The sequence below is a fragment of the Panthera leo genome, chromosome F2 (genome assembly GCF_018350215.1).
Source record: "Panthera leo isolate Ple1 chromosome F2, P.leo_Ple1_pat1.1, whole genome shotgun sequence".
Classification (NCBI taxonomy): domain Eukaryota; kingdom Metazoa; phylum Chordata; class Mammalia; order Carnivora; family Felidae; genus Panthera; species Panthera leo.
In genome coordinates this window covers 74032145-74051367 of record NC_056695.1, presented here as the reverse complement: position 1 = coordinate 74051367, position 19223 = coordinate 74032145, and the positions used below count along the sequence as shown (strand labels likewise).

The 19223-nt window shown below is 54.9% G+C and overlaps 1 protein-coding gene across 1 annotated transcript in view; it reads right to left on the bottom strand.

The window, feature by feature from the left end:
- The window catches only part of TG (thyroglobulin), a 253992-nt gene extending 240877 nt beyond the window's left edge, over window positions 1-13115 (bottom strand). Inside the window, exons 1-7 of the mRNA XM_042924373.1 lie at window positions 13034-13115; window positions 11896-12004; window positions 10953-11050; window positions 9687-9890; window positions 8851-9010; window positions 985-1091; window positions 373-516 (exon numbers count right to left, since the gene is read on the bottom strand). Coding sequence (XP_042780307.1) covers window positions 373-516; window positions 985-1091; window positions 8851-9010; window positions 9687-9890; window positions 10953-11050; window positions 11896-12004; window positions 13034-13100 — 889 coding nt within the window. The 5' untranslated portion in view covers window positions 13101-13115. The remainder of the gene's footprint in view (window positions 1-372; window positions 517-984; window positions 1092-8850; window positions 9011-9686; window positions 9891-10952; window positions 11051-11895; window positions 12005-13033) is intronic.
- Window positions 13116-19223: the final 6108 nt, after the last annotated feature.

The following is a 19223-nucleotide window of genomic DNA, read 5'->3' as shown; positions in this document are numbered from 1 at the left end:
CTCTGTGTGCTTTCACAACGTTGTAAATGCTCAGGGCGCCTGGGTGGCTCGGCCGGTTAAGCAGCCGACTCTTGATTCCGGCTCAGGTCGTGAGTTTGAGCCCCGAGCCCGGCTCTGCGCTCACAGCGAGGAGCCTGCTTGAGATTCTCTCTCCCCCTCTCTCTCTGCCCCTCCCCTGCTTGTGCGCACGCTCGCTCTCTCTCTCTCTCTCTCAAAATAAAGAAATAAGCATTAAAAAAAAAAAAAACCCGCCCTGGTTTTAGATCCTTGCACCCACTTAGGCAAAACAGCCACAGAGACCACAGCAACTTTAAAACCCAGTGGTTTCTTCCAAGCAGAAACACGCACGTCTGCTGTCGGCTTATTACTTACATCGGAAGCGGCCAGAGATGAGGAGCTGAACCGCTAGGAACCGTCTCTGCAATATCCGGTACAGGGTGGTTTCAGTGAAGGTGGAAGCAAGGTCCAGGCCAGCAAAGATGGTGTCATAAATTTCGTCAAGCAACAGCTCGAGACCTGAGCAAAGGCAGAAGCGTTTCAAGGGACGGGTTCGTTCCGAAAGGCAAGTCCTGACTCTGCTGTTCAAACAGACCTCAGGAGGCCCAGAGCCTTCCTGGGCATCGTAGGCATTGGGTTTGATCAAGGTTTTAATAGTGTCCAGAGTCAAGGCTGCCCTGTACGGTTGTGCAGGTTGTTCACGGCACAAAGGAGCACTGCTAAGAGGAAAGCCATCCTGTCCTCCACTCTCCAGGTTGGGAGCTGCATCTGCCCAGAGCGGGGCGCCTCTTTCCAGTGCACACAGAGGCTCCATATGGGCCAGCAGCTGTGTTCAAGGCACCGGAGATGAGCATTTGCAAAGTGTGCGGCTTAGCCGGGGAGCAGCCCGACATTGCTCTTTCTGCTTGGCAGGTGATGATATTCAGGCTTTCGGGTTTGGGAGGTGCCTCTCACCCACCCCCCTCGGTTTGCCTGAGGTGCGCTTACCTGTCTCAGCCAGTTCCCGCCCTTGACTGTCAGCACAGTGACAATACCCAGACACTTCAGGGAACTTGTTCCGGAAGGCACTGAAGGTCACGAATGCATCTGGAAACCTAGGAGAGAAGGAGATGTCTGCTCCCTGCCTCATCAAATCCTCACGAGCGCCGCTCGCAGAACTAAATAAACGTGGCCTCATCTCATCTGGGGAGAAGGAATGTCTGCTTTTTTATCTCATGCCATTTGCTCTGTGTTTCTTGCAGGAAATGGGTTTCTTTTCTAAACCGGGTTTTCACCTGGCCCGAGCTCGGCTGGACAGATGAAAAACAAAGCTGTGCTCAGCTGTTACCTGCTCACTAGTCATTTCCCTCACATGTGGCATTTCACCAACTCACACCCACGCGTGTGTCTCACAGGGTCAGGCAGAAAACAGGTAATGAACGGCGCGTGACCGGAGCGTAATTTACTAGACTGTAACTCGAGGGACCAAAAGCCAAGTTGGCTTTACAGACATATGGTACATTGTGGATGATCTCATTGGGGGAGATCAAACAACTTCAGGGCCCTTGACGACTTTTCCAGGGCTCGAAAAGAAGCCAGATTCCACCCTAGGAAATTCTTAAGGACATTTCCCGCTCCGTAGTTGAGAAAAACAACACAGAATCAATATGACGCCACTACAAGGGCTATGCGTGCCTCTCCATGCGTGCGGGGAGAGTGTGCCCAAGCCACGTCTGACCCGGCAGTTTTCATAAGGAGCTAATTCGCTGGGTTCCCCATCCCGGAAGATGAAACTGAGGTGACATGAAACTTGATTAAAGAGTTCTTGCCGTGTGCAGTAATTAAGCAACCGGAGAGGCGCTTTTCATTGTTATGCGACATTGAGAGATTCGTTTCCGTGCCCTGTGGGGTTGGCACACCTACCTATGTCTGGAAATATATCCCCAAACAACGAGTTCGCGAAAGCGGCAGCTCTCTGCACAAACAGATCCGCTGCTGTGGGATCCGTTCCAGCAAAATACTGAAAACAAGCTCAGTGTCCAACGATAGGAAAAGGAAGAAGCAAATTATAGTAAATTTCCTAAATGGATGCACGCGTAACACTCCGTGAAGACGGCAGCTTGCAAAATGGCCTGTACGTCCACAACGACCTCAACGGAAATGAAGCAGCATTGGAAGGCAACAGGCAACCCAGGAATCGCTCAGAGCCTGAACGGGGGGCGTAGAAGGTACTAGCTAATTTGCATGGCAATGAATAGGCAACAAACATTACAAGAGCACCGTAAGGTTATGGATTTTTTTCTCCGTGCCATTGATCATTGTGTATCTACAAGCTAAATAAAAAGGGGTGATGTAGTAAGTGAATTATGCGTAACAGAAACTAAAAACTCCCTTCACCCAGTCGTCACGGATTAGAGGTATATAATAAAAACAAAAAATGAATTGAAACCTGAGATAATTCATTCTCTCTCTCTTTTTTTTTGACATTTATTTATTTTTGAGAGAGAGAGAGAGAGACGGAGTGCGAGCAGGGGAGGGGCAGAGAGCGAGGGAGAGACATAATCCAAAGCAATGTCCAGGCTCTGAGCTGGCAGCACAAAGCCCGACGCGGGGCTCAAACCCATGAACCGCGAGATCATGACCTGAGCCGAAGTCGGATGCTTAACCCACTGAGCCACCCAGGTGTCCCTGGGGTAATTCAATTCTAAGAGAGGTGGCAGTAGTAGAATAATCACTTCCATTCATTGCACACTATCTTGTAAAAGACAACCTGCCAAACGTTTACTACATATTGACTTGTTTGACCCACTTAACACTCCTAAAAGGCAGGTGGACTTTTTTTGTACCCATTTTAGAGGTTAAGAAAGTAAAGTATGTTGGCCACCATCTTGAAATAGCGGCGGGAGATAGACTGTAAACCCAGGTCTTACGCCCCACGTGATGCCTCTGTCTGCCAGTGGTGTTCTTCACTGGGTGTTGGCTGCACCTGGTTCCCATCGCACATTCTCAGAGGCACACGACTCTCTTGTGTTCAGACACTCTCCCCTGTGCCCCTTCCCAATAGCTAATAGATGTGGAACACACATGCGCGGGAGAACACAGGAATGGGCCACCTGGCTGGCCCCGGGTTCTGAACCCGTAACAACACGAGACACGGGAGGTTCCAGTCACTCTAGTCCCGCGTTCTGCCAGTTCACCCCAAAGGCCCTCTTCAGCGTCATGTCCCGGGGCCGGTGCCAGCAGAAGGAATTCGGAGCCTTCTTCATCCCACTACTTTGGGGGCAGAGTCCTCCTCCCTCGGTTTCCGGCCTTAGAAGCTACCCACTTCCCGGACCTCCATGTGCTTTTTGCATGGACCTCACGGTCACTGTCCCCACGTCTTGCACACTGGAGATCACTGTGGCTTTAGCTGGAGGGCGTCCTCCCAGGAAACCCCCCTGCACCATCGCCTGTAACCCCCCCTTGCCAATTCTGCGTGCACTGAAAAGAGTTCAGAGCTCCGGCCTTGGCCCAGCCACATGTGGTCACTGCCGTTAACCACTACGAATGAAAATAATAACGGGGGGAACGTACTGGACGACCCAACACAGCACCAAGCACCCTCTTCACTCCTTCTCAGTCCTCACGACAACACTTACAAAGCTGCACTTTGCAAACGAGAACGCTGGCCCTCGGAGTGGTGAACAGACTGGTTTAAGATCACCCAGCCCAGACCCGGGGGTGGGCATCCGCAGCTGGCGGGAAGGGGGGCTGCCTCTGAAACGGAGCCTGGTCCTCAGGGGACCCCGCCCCGCACCCAATGGGAAGTTCAAGCTCTGAATCTTCCTCCATCTCCTTAGTTCCCGAAGCCCGATTTGATACAATCTGATTTTCGTGGCTGATCTCTGAAACGGCACCACTGCCGTGAATTTTGGACTCTTCCCCCAGCGTAGCAGGTGACAGCGTAGAGGGTGGCTTCGTAGCTGCTTCCGCTATCGTCACTGGTGCTTTCTGGGCGGCCAGGACGGGAGGGCCTTGGCCATGCTTCCCACCTCCTGCTCGTTGGATTCCCAACCCTTCTCTGCCACCCCAGCAGAAGCCCACCCACTAACACTGAACCCGAGGTCCACGGGAAAGGGAGAAAGGTTCTATCCTCACACGTGGGCCAGCTAGGTTTGGAACCTGCTGTACGGCCAAAGAAGGCTCCAGAGGATGTGAGCCTTGAGTGGGATTGCAAAGCTAAGAACGATGAATTGACAGGGAGAGAATGGAGAACACGTCTACAAGGATCTTCAGCCCATCTCCAACTTCCAAGTGGGGGCAGAGGACGACAGTGTGGGCGGAAGGATTAGCCGAGAGGCTGGTAGTCACCGGGGCAGCGGGGGGGCACAGGTCTGGAGGAGAATGTCGGAACCCAAGCATCTCCGTCACGGACACACCATTCCTGAACGTGCCCTGCCCACTCCCCTTCCAGGCACGGGCCTAAGGAAACCGACTGTCCTGTCTGTCTCTGTCCGGTCAAGTCACGGAGGACCCTACGGCACACGGCATCACCCCCTTTTATGAGGATCCGAGAAAGCTTTGCCCATCTTCACTAGAAGAAAAAATTGTGTTCTTCTGAAAAACAGGTTTCCTTTTATCTGGCAGAAACCAAATAACTTAGACTGTTTTCTCTTGCTCTGGTTCTTAGGCTCCCAGACATAAGTAAGCAGCCGCTCATACCTGTGATAAGAATACTTTACAGAATGAACCGTATGTGCAACCTTTGCCTTGGCCCCTTCGTACGTTCTACCCTGATGTTGCCTTCCCTATGATTTCCTCTCTCTTCCTTTTCTCTCCTGTTCTGGGCGTGTCAGAAGAAAAGAGGAAGCGAAAATCAACACAGAACTTGAAAACCAAAAAAGACATATTTCACCTAGTGAAAAAGGATGTGCCCTTTCTGTTGAATAAAAAGGAACAGTTCAGAATGATCGTAAGAAAGTGTTCAAGGGAGAAAATTGTAGCGCGGGGGGGACAGGGTGGTAGGCCTGGTGCCCTCACATGGTGGCCAGCCCAGAGTTGGAGAAATCACGGCTACGGTTCAGTGGAACACGAAACGTCAGGCCCTGGCAGGCGTCTGGTCCTGGTCGCATACAGAGCGGCCCCCGTGCCCTGGGCTCAGGTAGCTGATACCATGGCTCAGTCAGATTCTCCATGCCACCCCCAGACAGGCCCTCCAGAAACCTAGCCATCCCTTAACAAATTAGCAATTTGTTTGGCTTTCCCCTGTGCCCGAAGAGTGCCCCTTGAAGTAGGAGCTGTGACCCAGCACAGATGTCTCCGATGGTCAGTCTACCAGGACTTCTCCACATATTCCGGTAACGATGACCCTTGGCGATGCATTAAGATGTATCTGATCCTTCTCCCTGGGTTATCTGACTAGCAGGGGTTACATCCTTGGTAAGACTGGTTGCTAAGAAAATTTGAGTTTGCTTAGTCACTAAAGACCGGGCCTAAGAACAAAAACAAATTAACTGAATTTTAGCTCAGACCACTAAGGCCTTGGCAATGGCATCGGCTTTTAAGACCTTCACGTACAAAGCGTTTCCCTAGTTAGTGGTTGGACGAGGGCAATACGAAAGGCAGGGAAGAGTCGGGACACCTACCAAAGCTTACTCACCACCACACATGGCTTTTCTAAGTCACCATCCGAATAGGTGTAGTGAGCCGTGGCCTTCCGGAGGCAAAGGACCTCCTCAAATGCACAGACACTGCAGCCACGTTCAAGTACAGGTCGTCACCCAGCACGTCTAAGAACCCACAGCAGGTTGGCAGATGAGCCCCGCCCCCCCCCCCCAGGCTTCCAGCCTCCCCTCCAGGTCCCATGCCAGTAAGCCAACCAGTTCGTGCCACATCTCCGCTGGAATTTCCCGAAGAAACCCTCTCAGACTCAATATTCCACGATCCCACTTGTGACTTTCCTTTTCCAAACTCATCCTGCACCATCCGTCTAGAAGCCAGACTTTGGTTTGATTCTTCCTCCCTCTCACCCTCCACCTTCAATGAGTGCTGTGGATTCTATCCTGTATAGGCTTCTCCCGCCGCCCTGTCTCCCCCACAGTCCCCCCCCCCCCATCACGTGTTCTAATCCACACCTACATCGTCTCTCACCTGGACCAGTGCGGGAGCCTCCGGGCTCACAGAGCTCCCCCCACCAGCACCCACTTTGCTCTTCCCCAGCCAGTCCATTCTATCCTAAACTCAAGACATACCCAATCTCCGTCCCCAGGCTCAAAATTCTTGACGCAATATTGGGGACATACTAATGCTAGAAAAATTACTCCTTGCTTATCTGAAATTCAAATAGAACTGGCCGTCCTTTATTTTATCAGCAGCCTTAGGTACTAAGTCTAGACTCTCTACACGGCCTCTGTGGCTCCTACCATCATGCACCATAGAGCGGCTGGGCCTGGCAACGCCCAGGTCAGCTTATCGAGAAATCCCTGAAATTGGCTGGGCTTCCAGTAACCGACCACCCAACCCTTCCCATGACCTTCCTAAGTCGGAATTCCCCCAGAGACATGCTTGCTTACATAAAGGAAAGGATCCCATTTCAGGAGTAAGTTTTTTTTGTTTGTCTGTCTGAAACAATGGATGCTTAGTCTTGTATTTTTGTATTTAACTCGACCGCCCTCTTGTGGAAGGAGCTATGAACCGTGCCTCAAGCTGGCACACAGGCTGATTATAAGCACAGACTGCAGGCCTACTGTGCAGGGAAAGAGAGTTGAATCAAGGTTGTGTGGGAGAGTGAACAGAGCCAAACAGCTCTAGAACCCACTAATTATGCTTCCCAGGGGGAGCTCCTTAGCCTCTGTGTTTCAGATTCCTCATCCATATGCTAGAGAACGTTAACCGTCCAATTATTTTTTGTAAATATTAAAGTAGGCAGAAGATTGTCCAGTTGCCTGTATATAGTAAGCACTCAGTTGAACTTGAACTGAGCACACACTGGTTTGCATCCGTGAGTATCAGTAAATCAGGCAGTTTGGAAATTCTTATGTGCACATGGGAAGACCGTTCTCTAAGCCTGGGAGGAAAAACACCCTAACCCACGTTTGCTAAAGCTGGGTGCTACATGAGCAATCATGATCATTGCGTAATAATTCACAATTGTCTCAGTGGTTTCAAAGACGAGGCCCCATCAGATCCTCACCATGACCTAGGGAGCAGGTGCTGTCTCCTTATCTCAGGTGGAGACACTGAGGCACAGAGACGCAGAGAGGGTAAATGATCAGGTCACTTTGCCAAGCAGTGGCAGAGTTAGAATGGGGGTCACAAAGGCAAATGCTACGGGCCCTGGCAGGTGATGCAGACGAAAGCAGGGAACAGGACACCTGGAGGGACCCAGAGCATTGGACCGTGTGTAATCAGTCCAAAAAGAACAGTTCAAGGCCAGCTTCTTGGTGTCACAGGAGGATTCAGGAATTCAGATTTTATGTATTAGGTGAAACATACAAAATTGCTGATGTTCAACTATTTTTACCTCCACAAGCAGAAATTCCATGGAGTTCACTTGAAATGTTCCAGTTTTTAAAATAATATGCAGTTCAAATAAGACTTCTCTATGGACAGTCCCTGTGCACAGGCCCCTAGCCTGTGACCCCTCCCAGCACAGCCCCTGGGGATCCTCTCTCTTGCAGAAGGAAAGAAACGGGCTGTTTTGGAAGCCAGCCACATCGAGGCTCAGGTTCTCTCGGAGAATTCCCAGCAGTTTTCACAGCCTAATATGCTTACTGCTTTTATTTAGGACGTTTCAATCATGTCTGCAGGTCTGTGCCGTCCTCGTACAGTGATAAAGCAGCCATCTTGAATAACGAGAAACTATCCGATTATTTGGGCCAAGATCTATCCTGTATCTCCCTTTTTACGTTTGCTATTTAAATCCTTAAACTTATCTACAGGTCAGGGCGCCTGGGTGGCTCCCTCGGTTAAGCGTCCAACTTCGGCTCAGGTCAGGATCTCCCGGTTCGAGCCCCGTAGCGGGCTCTGCGCTGACAACTCAGAGCCTGGATCCTGCTTCAGATTCTGTGTCTCCCTCTCTCTCTGTCCCTCCCCCACTCACACTCGGTCTCTTTTTCTCTCTCTCTCTCAAAAATAAACATGAAAAAAATTTAAACTTATTTAACAGGTGCCTATATACACACCATTTACAAAACTGTATAAATACGGTCATACCCATGCTTGCCACAGTGACATCTTTCTTTTTTCCTTTTCTGCCAAGTCCCTTCTCCCTCCTCCTGCTTCTCCGCAGCAACCTGACCCGGCCGATGGCCGTGGTAACCACCCCAGCGAGTGTGGATTCATACTGTCCTCTGTGCTCAGCCAGTCCTGGACAGACACTAGGGCTGTTGGGTCATCGTAAAGGCACATAAGAGGATGTTTGCTTACTTGTTTTCTAAAGGGAAAATCACACAAGCGCCTAGTACCTTTTACCATATTATCATAATACGTGCGGCAGCATCCCGTCCAAATCAACTGGTATAGTTCCAGTGCGTTCTGTGTAACGGCTGTATACGTGTTTCTGGGGGGTGCACATGTATGCAGCTCTCCACCCTGGGTTTCTCCGTCACTTTGTCCCCAGTTTTCTGCTACAGTGAAAAACAAGGCAGAAGACATCCCAGTACATATGTCTTCACCCTGGGGTCTTTTTATTTCCCTGGGCTGCCTGGGCGGGAGCGTCCACGTATTTCTAATTTGAATGGCTGTTGCCCACTTGCCTCCTTAAAAATACTGTCGTCTTTCGGAGGTCCCCAGCAGCCTGTGCATGTGACAGTCCGCACGCGCATGAGCTTTGGCAGGGGACAGGAAGAGATGGCCCGGGGGTGGGCCTCCCCCCCAGAGGCCGGCTCCCCTTACCTGTTGTAGCTATGAACCAGGTCGAAAATCATCATGTCTGTGGTGTTGACAAACTTGCACTGGACCGGCAGGAAGCGCCCATCCGGAGAGCACTGAGGGGGTGACCTGTCTCCCACCCCGTGGAGGAGACGGCGGTTTCTTATCTCGCAGCTCCTGGGGCCTACGCGTTTCAGAGGAAAAATTTTAAATTCTTAGGTGTGAGGGGCGCCTGGGTGGCTCAGTCGGTTAAGCGTGGGCTCTGTGCTGACAGCTCAGAGCCCGGAGCCTGCTTCGGATTCGGTGTCTCCCGCTCTCTCTGCCCCTCCCCCTCTTGTGCTACCCTGTCCCCGTCTTTCCCAAAAATAGATATTAAAAAATAAATAAATAGGGGCGTCTGGGTGACTCAGTCGGTTGGGCGTCCGACTTCGGCTCAGGTCGTGATCTCGTGTTCATGGGTTCGAGCCCCACGTCGGGCTCTGTGCTGACAGCTCAGAGTCTGGAGCCTGCTTCGGATTCGGTGTCTCCCTCTCTCTGCCCCTCCCCTGCTCACACTCTGTCTCTCTCTCTCTCTCTCTCTCTCTCACTCAAAAATAAAATAAAAACATTTTTAATAAATAAATAAATAAATGCATTCTTAGGGACAAGGAGGCACATTCACTTCTGCAGCCCGGACGCGCACGTTCATACCACATGCGTGGAAATATGAGCAGGGTACAGCCTTCCTAAAATGCTCCCATTTTCTGTACTGAGGCCCAGGTCCTCTGCCTTCTGGCCGGGAGGCCCGGCAAAGTCACGGTTACGTGTGGAAAGCTGGACGCGCTGGGCACGTGTGCAACGCTGGGGCCCCTGGCACTTACATCGCGTGGGCCTCCCCGGCTGGCGGGTCCCGTACACCTCCATCCCTTCTGCATCCACGCACCAGCACTGTCCCCGCCACGGGTCACACTGCACGGGCGCGTAGTCCCCCGAATCCTGACACTGAGGGAGGTAGGATGTGGCCGTGCTGTTAACATAGCCTCTCAGCAGGATCTGCTGCCTCTGCAGCTGGCAGAAAGACAGACCTGAGGGTGCACAGAGCAGGGTCAGGGCTTCGGGCTCCCTCCCTGGACACGGGGACGCATCCTTCCCACCCACAACAACCCAGGGATCCTCAGAGAAGGCAGCCGGCTCAGGCCCAGCGCTCCGACTGTCCAACTTTATCCCGGGATTTCTCCCAGCAGCCTGTGGGCCAAGTGAGGGGGTGGGAGGGGGGCTCCACGGTGCCCTGTCAACCAGACACCCCACAGCCCGGGCGCTGCAGAGGGGAGGGGCGAATGCACTGTGGGCTGGCTGCTGGCATCCCACGGCCCTGCCCACTCCTTCGCTGTGTGGGCCCGGGAGTCCCTGCAGCACCCCCGGCCTCCCTTCTCACCTCCAGGGTTGAGACACAACTGCCTTCCTCGGTGTCCGTGTGCATGTGGATTAGTGACCTTGACCATCACCACCCCCGCTGAATCCCTACTGCGTGCCCAGTGTTTTACACATGCTTTAAATCCGGTGAGGTGGAGCCTACGTTCCTGTCACAGACGAGGAACCCCAGCTCAGCGAGGGTAGGGGACCCGGCCAGGGTCATTCAGCCCGACAGCGCTGGGGAGCCAGCCTGCCCCCCCCCAACCCCCAAGCCCGCAAGGCTGGCAGCAAACAACCAGCACCCAAAACGGAGCTTTCCTCCTTAAAGGAGACCTTTGGTTCCGGGCTCAATCACACATTTTAAGATGACCAGCTTGAAGTGAACTTTGTTTTAGGCTTAGCCGGGACATGCTTTATGGGGGCGGGGGCGAGGAGGGCTGCGTGTCTTCCACTATTCGCGATAATGATTATTTTAACCGTGAAGACTTCACCGAAGTCTCAAGTTTGAGACGCACCTGATGTGAGAAACACCAGGTGTATATGGCTTAATCCCGCTTCCAGGGGCCCCCAGTGTCCCCTGAGCTCAGTAGCTGACCGACTGTCCCACTGGATTCTCACTGCAGCCCTGCAGGAAGTAGGGCCTCGGGTGCGGGACCCCCAGCCTAACTGGAAGAGGAACATCCAGCAGCCAGAGGGAGACCCCCGTTCCCTCGGACGGCCCCTCACGCACTTACAGGCCACCGGCCGCCCGGGCTGCCTGCTTCCAGGCACCTCCTTGCCATCGGCGCCCACGCACCAGCAGGAGCCGCCGTCACCCTCGCACTGGACTGTCCTGCGGGCGGGAGAGAGACACCACACGCAGACAGAGTTACCGGGCCCCAAAGCCACAACCCGGCTTCCCTTCCTTCTCCCTTTCCCTTCTGTCAAGTTTCAATTCAATTAAATTAGGGAGAAACTGGGGCACCTGGCCTAGCTCCGTCGGTCAAGGGTCCCGCTTCGGCTCCGGCCACGATGTTACGGCGACATAAACAGGGCTGGCAAAGGTGAGCCTTCCCGCACCTCCTGTGCCCCTCCACCCTTCCCAGAGGCCCAAGCGGGGAGCGGAGCAGAGGGTCTCTGTGCTCTTGCGACGGGGGGAAGAGTGCTGAGAACGCACAGGAAATGAAGGGAGGTGGGGATGCTTCCTGGGGGAGGGGGGTTCCCAGAACACAGTCCACAGACTCCCCGAGTCCAGCGTGACCACAATAGCAGGGAAAGTGAACATCCAAGCCCGCATGAAGGATCCCCGTGCATTCTGGGGGGGGGGGGGGGGGGGGGGACTGCTCAGATTACCACTCCACTCTACAGGGACAGGGTCCTGGATGCGAGTTCACGTTAGGGCAGCCCAAATCCCCTTCCAGAGAGGAGCTCTGGCTCCAGCTCTGACTTCTCAAGAGCACATGCGGGGAAGAGGCGCCAAAGCAGAAATCACTCCGCGCCCCCCCCCCCCCACCTTTCATTACAGCAAATGGGCTGGGGCACCTGGGTGGCTCAGCAAGTCATGATCTCTGACTTGACTTGCTGGGTGGCCACCTGTCACGTTTCGGGGGGGGGGGGAGGGGGGCTGGTGAGGGCTCAGTGCAGGGCCTTAAGGTCTCTTGGGGGCCCCAGGAGTGCACAGGGCTGGGGCAGCCTTACTGGTAGCTGCCGTCTTCTGTGCACTGAGGAACATAGTCTGCTCGCTTCAGAAACGCCCTCTCCCTCTGCAGCTCGCAGGGACGTAGAGGCTGGGCATCCACCTGGTATTCTGGGAAAAGGGAAGCAGCTCATCAAGGAGGGGTGTGGATGGGATTCCAGTAGCAAAGATGGGGGGGGGGGTCCCTGCAGCACAGGTGCTCTCCTGGCCGTCATCAGCACTAATTACGTTCTGACTCGCAATGTTGTTTCCAAGTTCGCGATTCACACGTTTCCAAGTAGGACTTTAGCTCATTTAACCCTCAGCCTCCCCTGGGCTGGCGATACCTGCAGCTTCCCCACGTGGCACTAACACTGCGAAAGCCACCTGCTCGAGGTCACACAGCTGCAAAGAGAAGGGTTCAAAGCCGACCCTCAGACACCGCGTTCCCCCGAGCCACGGCGTCCGAGCGCCAGAAAGATGGTGTTCTTGAATTTATCAAGCCGTTCCCTGTGGGCAGAGCCTCTCCCGGCCCAGGTCAGGAATGCAAATTAATCAGCAACCCCCACGGGTCAGGCGTCCTTTGAGAACGCATGTGACATGCAGGCTCGCACTTGGAGATCACGACCGCGTCGGGAGGTTAGTGTCCCTGTCTTCCTTTTGCAAAGAGAGAAGGGAAGCTGACACTTATCCAAAGTCCCACAGCAAGTGGCCAACCTCTGCTCACTATTTCACCGCCTCTATTTCGCTGCACAGGTGGATGTGGTTTTTGGTTTGCTGTGGTTTTTCTTCACTACCTGCCGATGACTTCTCAAACGCCTCACGTGGATGACCTCGGCCCGAGACCGCCAAGGGAATAAAACCAGGTATCAACGCCAAAACTCACTAACAGGATCGGGTGGGCTGAGCTCAAATTGAATTGGGAAGATCTGAGTTCCCACCTCCTCTCCCACCAGTCGCTGGCTCCGTGCCCTCAAGGTAACTTAGTCCCACTCTCAAAACCACTGTCTCTTCATCGGAAAACCGTCCGCAGGACACGTGGGGACTAAACGAGATCACAAATGTTCCCAGGCGCAGGGGCAGAGCCTGGCTGGCGTCGGGGCTGTGACCCCAGAGCTCCCTCCAGACCCTCTGCTCCGTGGCCTTGAACCCGCAACTCACCAAAGATGTTGGCCGACACCAAGCAGGCTGAGCCCAGCAGACTGAGGACCCACGGGGCCAGGACCATTTCTGTGGGCCCGTCCGGGGACGAAGGCGAACAAGCCACTGCCCGCCCTAGGCTCTGGCCAGGGAGCCTTTATAGAGCCCTTCTGGCACCGCCACCCCCACCCCCACGGGCACTCAGGGAAGCTGTGTTTTCTCTACCTGTCACAAGGGGTTCCTCCACCTGCGTCTGCTCCCTCCGAGGACACTCGTGTGGCCAGTGGGGGACGGGAATCTCGTTGAGGCTCTGTGAAGCAGAACCTAGTGGGGTGACTTTGAACTTCATCTTTGCAGGTGAAGAAAGTTCTATGGTTTTGTGGGCCACGGGCTCAGGACTCCCGGGAACAAAGCATTTCCTCTATCTCTCCCTTCTTTCCTCTCCTTCTTCCTTCCTTTCTCCCTCCTTTCTTCTTTGCTCCCTCCCTCCCTTTCCTCCCTTCCTCCCTCCCTTCCTCCCTCCCTCCGTTTCCTTCCTTCCTCCCTCCCTCCCTTTCCTCCCTTCCTTCCTCCATCTCTTTCCTTCCCTCCCTCCCTTCTTCCTTTCCTTCCTTCCCCTCCTTTTCCTCTCTTCCTTCCTCCCTCCCTCCCTTTCCTCCCTTCCTTTCTTCCTCCCTCCATCCTTTCTTCTTCCCTCCCTCCCTCTCTTCTTCCTGTCTTTCTTTCCTTCCTTCCTTTCCTTCCTTCCTACCTCCCTTTCCTCCCTCCCTTACCTCCCTCCCTCTCTTTCCTCCCTTCCTTCCTCCCTCTCTTTCCTTTCCTCCCTCCCTTCCTCCCTCCCTTTCCTCCCTCCCTCCCTTTCCTCCCTCCCTTTCCTCCCTCCCTTTCCTCCCTTCCTTCCTCCCTCTTTCCTTTCCTCCCTCCCTTCCTTCCTCCCTCCCTTTCCTCCCTCCTTTCCTTCCTTCCTTCCTCCCGCCCTCCCTACCTTTCCTCCCTTCCTTCCTTTCTCCCTCCCTCCCTCCCTTTCCTCCCTCCCTCCGTTTCCTTCCTTCCTCCCTCCCTCCCTTTCCTCCCTTCCTTCCTCCATCTCTTTCCTTCCCTCCCTCCCTTCTTCCTTTCCTTCCTTCCCCTTCCTTTCATCCCTTCCTTCCTTCCTCCCTCCCTTTCCTCCCTTCCTTCCTTCCTCCCTCCATCCTTTCTTCTTCCCTCCCTCCCTCTCTTCTTCCTACTTTCTTTCCTTCCTTCCTTTCCTTCCTTCCTTCCTCCCTCCCTCCCTTCCTCCCTCCCTTTCCTCCCTCCTTTCCTCCCTTCCTCCCTCCATCCTTTCTTCTTCCCTCCCTCTCTTCTTCCTATCTTTCTTTCCTTCCTTCCTTTCCTTCCTTCCTCCCTCCCTCCCTTTCCTCCCTCCCTCCCTTTCCTCCCTTCCTTCCTCCCTCTCTTTCCTTTCCTCCCTCCCTTCCTCCCTCCCTCCCTTTCCTCCCTCCTTTCCTTCCTTCCTTCCTCCCGCCCTCCCTACCTTTCCTCCCTTCCTTCCTTTCTCCCTCCCTCCCTCCCTTTCCTCCCTTCCTTCCTTCCTTCCTTCCTCTCTCCCTCCCTTTCCTCCCTTCCTTCCTCCATCTCTTTCCTTCCCTCCCTCCCTTCTTCCTTTCCTTCCTTCCCCTTCCTTTCATCCCTTCCTTCCTTCCTCCCTCCCTTTCCTCCCTTCCTTCCTTCCTCCCTCCATCCTTTCTTCTTCCCTCCCTCCCTCTCTTCTTCCTATCTTTCTTTCCTTCCTTCCTTTCCTTCCTTCCTTCCTCCCTCCCTCCCTTCCTCCCTCCCTCCCTTTCCTCCCTCCTTTCCTTCCTTCCTTCCTCCCGCCCTCCCTATCTTTCCTCCCTTCCTTCCTTTCTCCCTCCCTCCCTCCCTTTCCTCCCTTCCTTCCCCTTCCTTTCATCCCTTCCTTCCTTCTTTCCTCCCTCCCTCCCTTTCCTTCCTTCCTTCCTCCATCTCTTTCCTTCCCTCCCTCCCTTCTTCCTTTCCTTCCTTCCCCTTCCTTTCATCCCTTCCTTCCTCCCTCCCTTTCCTCCCTTCCTTCCTTCCTCCCTCCATCCTTTCTTCTTCCCTCCCTCCCTCTCTTCTTCCTATCTTTCTTTCCTTCCTTCCTTTCCTTCCTTCCTTCCTCCCTCCCTCCCTTTCCTCCCTCCTTTCCTTCCTTCCTTCCTCCCACCCTCCCTACCTTTCTTCCCTTCCTTCCTCCCTTCCTTTCTCCCTCCCTCCCTTTCCTCCCTTCCTTCCTTCCTTCCTTCCTCCCTCCCTCCCTTTCCTTCCTTCCTTCCTCCCTCCCTCCCTCCCTCCCTCCCTCGCTTTCCTCCCTTCCTTCCTTCCACCAATATAATTTAGAGCCCCACAGCAACAGACACTATTCCAGGCAATGAGACTGTGGCAGAGAACAGGCAAAACGATTAGTATAGAAGGTAAGAACGTTAGGAAGGGAAGCCAAGCACACAGACACAGGTTCCTATTCATCCGTGGTCTCCCTTCCCCTCTGTCCGAGGACCTCAGAATCTCCAACCTAAAGGGAGCAGGCACTGTGTCTCCCACAGAGAGACTGTAAATGTAAAGCTGTGTATTTTCTCTTAGCAAAGCCAGCCTCCTTCCTTTCCTCCTTTCCCTGAGCGACCATGGAAAACTCACATCATCCTCTCGAGCCCCTGCCTCCTCCTCTAGAAAAAAGAAATACAAGGAGAATACTAATGTGTACCTACTCGATAGGGTTGCTGTAAGGCGATGAGTATGTGCACAAGAGAAGCTGGCAATTAAGATCACTGATTTTCTCATCTTGCAAATGACGTGGTGCCAGAGGGTGACAGGCGCCCAGGATACCCTGCAGGGGCAGGGGCTGGTGACAGGTAGGGGCAGGGGTAGCGGATGGGAAGGCAAGGCCCCGCTGAGGATGTGGGACCCGGGTGGAGAGGGAGGGGGAGCGAGAGCCTGGAGGGATGGCATCCCGGGGTGGGGGGAGGGCAGGAGATCAGGCTGGGAGGTAGAGGAGGCTCCCCACCCAGGAGGGAAATGAAGGGTCCTAGCCGCAGAAGTGGATTGTGCTACCCAACAGAGGTGCCATGAATCTTACAAGAGTTCACATGTGCGAAGTGCTTAACACAGCCCCTGCATGTGACTGCCCAGGGTTGGTTACCAGCATCATTATTATGTTCCTGATACAAAGCACAGAAAGTAAAACTCTACACTTATTTTAGCTGGGGGGGGGGGGGGGGGGGAGGGACCAAAACTGGGTAAGAAATCCTGCTCTGCACAGCCCCGGTCTCAGCACCAGCCTCGCCCCACCACCGGCCCCAGCCCCAGCCCCAGCCCAGCCAAAATGGGTGGCTAAGCTTCAGGTCCACCCCGCCCGGATGCTCCACAGCCATTTCAAATTCAACACACCCCACAACAAGCTGCTCAACACTTCCTCCAGCGCTGCACCTCACTGTGCTCTTTCCATCTCTCTAACGCCAAACCTGAGTGTTACCCTAACCTCTCCGTTCACATGGCAGCCAGCGGCCTCCACGTCCTCCCAGCAAACCCTCATCCCCCCCACCCCTTGGGCCTGACCCTTCCTCACAGCACCTTGGGCTACGGGCTCTGGACTCGCAGGGCCTCCCACCCTGGCCCCTCACCAGGCTGCTTCTCCAGCTGCAGGGGGGGGGGGGGGGGGGAGGGACAGTCACTACTGCGCAGGTGTTCCGGAGGTCAAGACCACGGGGCCGCTCCTGAAAACCGTCTAGCCATGGGAGGGCTGGGGAGGCTCACGGATAATGAGACTCAGATTTGAGGCAAAGAGGATCTGAGCGGGTAGGTGTGTTGGCATTTACGGGAGAAGGAGGCAGGAGCGGAAGAATCCCCCCTCCCCCGCCAGGCCCCCCCGTCCTACACCCCTCACTGTGGGGAGCCAGCAACACCTCTTGGCGACACAGCGGCGCCTCCTCATCTGCAGGGATCCCTCCCACGCCCTCCTGCAGAGGTCCCCCAACTCTGGAAGGAGGACGGTCCCTTCCGGACGCGCGGCGGACCTGCCCGCCAGAGCCGAACCCCGGGAGTGAAGGGCGGGTGAGGGGCCACCGCGAGGCATGACCTGCTCCGAGCCCCGGAGCCCAGCGCCTGCTGAGTCACTGCCGCTGGCCCGGCCGCCGCCGTCCCCGCTCGGCTGGCTCTGGAGCCCTGCAACGCGGGGGGCCGCAGGGGTGCGCACGGGGAGCGCAGGAGAGGTGCTCGGCTCCAGCGGGCAGCAGAGCGTGGAGCTGGGGCCGGCGCCGGGCTTCGGCTTCTCACCGTGACCCAGCGGCCCCCGCCGCGAGCGGGGCGACACGCGGGGACACGCAGGCCTCCTCCGCGGTGACGCCCGCCGGGTTCCTCTCCGACCCGCTCCCGGCTCAAGCCCACGACGCTCAGACTGGCCCGAGGGTCGAACCCAGAACCCTGCCTCCGCTCCTTCCTGCCCCGATACTGGGGTGCTTACCGAAGACTGGGGGTGGGGGGGCGAGTAACTGGAATAAAGAGGAGGAAATAGCTTCAAAAGGCGCGTGCGCGCGCCAGCTGGACGCCGAGCCCTGACTTTAGGTCCCACCTGCTTGCACCCACCCCCCTCCGTCCACATTTTTCTGAAGCTCCAGTTTCCAGCTTCTCTCTCATCTGGGGCCAAAGACCCCAAGGCCAAAGGACCTCCTGGTGGGGAAAGAAACCTCGCCTCCGGCAGTGAGGACGGCCCAGACCACCCAGACCAGCTGGAGCTCCACCCCCAACTTGAGCCTGCGCAGAAGGGCCCTGGAGTGACCCCGGAGTGACCTGTGGTTCGCGTCGTCTCATTGTAATGTCAAAATCGCCACCGAGGAGGAGCACGCGGTCGTTAACGTAACACAATGTACGTGTAGGCTTGGGTTTTGAAGGCGCACCCGCGACCTTGTGCCCGCCCCTGTTTACGATGACAAGGCTGCCCTACTATCTACATCATCATCCTGGGGGGGCCTGGCTGGCTCAGTGGGAAGAAGCATAGGCTCTTGATCTCGGGGTTGTGGGTTCGGCCCCTCGCTCGCTGTGGGGATCATGTAAGAAATAAAATCTTGGGGGCGCCTGGGTGGCGCAGTCGGTTAAGCGTCCGACTTCAGCCAGGTCACGATCTCGCGGTCCGTGAGTTCGAGCCCCGCGTCAGGCTCTGGGCTGATGGCTCGGAGCCTGGAGCCTGTTTCCGATTCTGTGTCTCCCTCTCTCTCTCTCTGCCCCTCCCCCATTCATGCTCTGTCTCTCTCTGTCCCAAAAATAAATTAAAAAAAAAAAAAGGAAATAAAATCTTGACAAATAAATAGTCACCTAACCCTAAATAAAAGGAACCTATCCACCCTTGCTGGGGAGTCATACTTTGGAAGCTGTCCCCGGCCCGGGGGGAATCTCCTTATTTGCTGGAAATAGGTTCCTTTGTGTGACAACTCCACCTGATGTCTTCTCTACCTGTAACTCACCAAGGAGCAAACTCGCATTAGTTGAACTACAATGTCAGATGCCATTGTTGGTGATGTTCATCAGCCACCGCCCACCGCGGGGAAGTGCTTCCCAGCAGCCCCTCCCCTAAGCCAGCCTGCTGCCCTCCTGCTGGGTACCAGGCCACTGCCTTGGACAGCTTCTCCCCACCAGCCCCATCCCCAGTGACTCAGAGCCACATCCCTCCTCCTGGGTTGCCAGAGAAATAGTCACAATTCCTGGTGCTTGAAGTCCGCCTCCAGAAAGGTGGAGTAGACATACTTCTCCCTATTTCTCCTGCGAAGCACAGCTAAAACCCTTGGATAGTATACGTAAAACAGACAGAAGACGACACTGAAAGGTAGAAGGAAGACAGCCAGCTAGCAACCTCAGGACGGAGGAACAATATGGAAGTAAGGTCCCCAGACTTTATTTTGCCTCACGTCTCTCAGACTGGGACAAGCCGGCAACCAGAGACACCGATAAGCACAGGGCTCAACAAAAAAAAGCCCCAAGAAAAGCTTCTTGAGCTGACGGTCCAGAAAAGGGGCAGCCTGGCAAGACAAAACCTTTTTCACAATAACTGCTCTATTCTAGCAAACCTCACAGAGAAAAATGTGGCTCCGCCTCCACCCATGCTAGCCAAGGCCAGAGGGGGGACCGTAGAATCCCACCTTTGCCTAACCCTAGGGAGGCTCCCCAACCCTCTGCCAGGATGGTG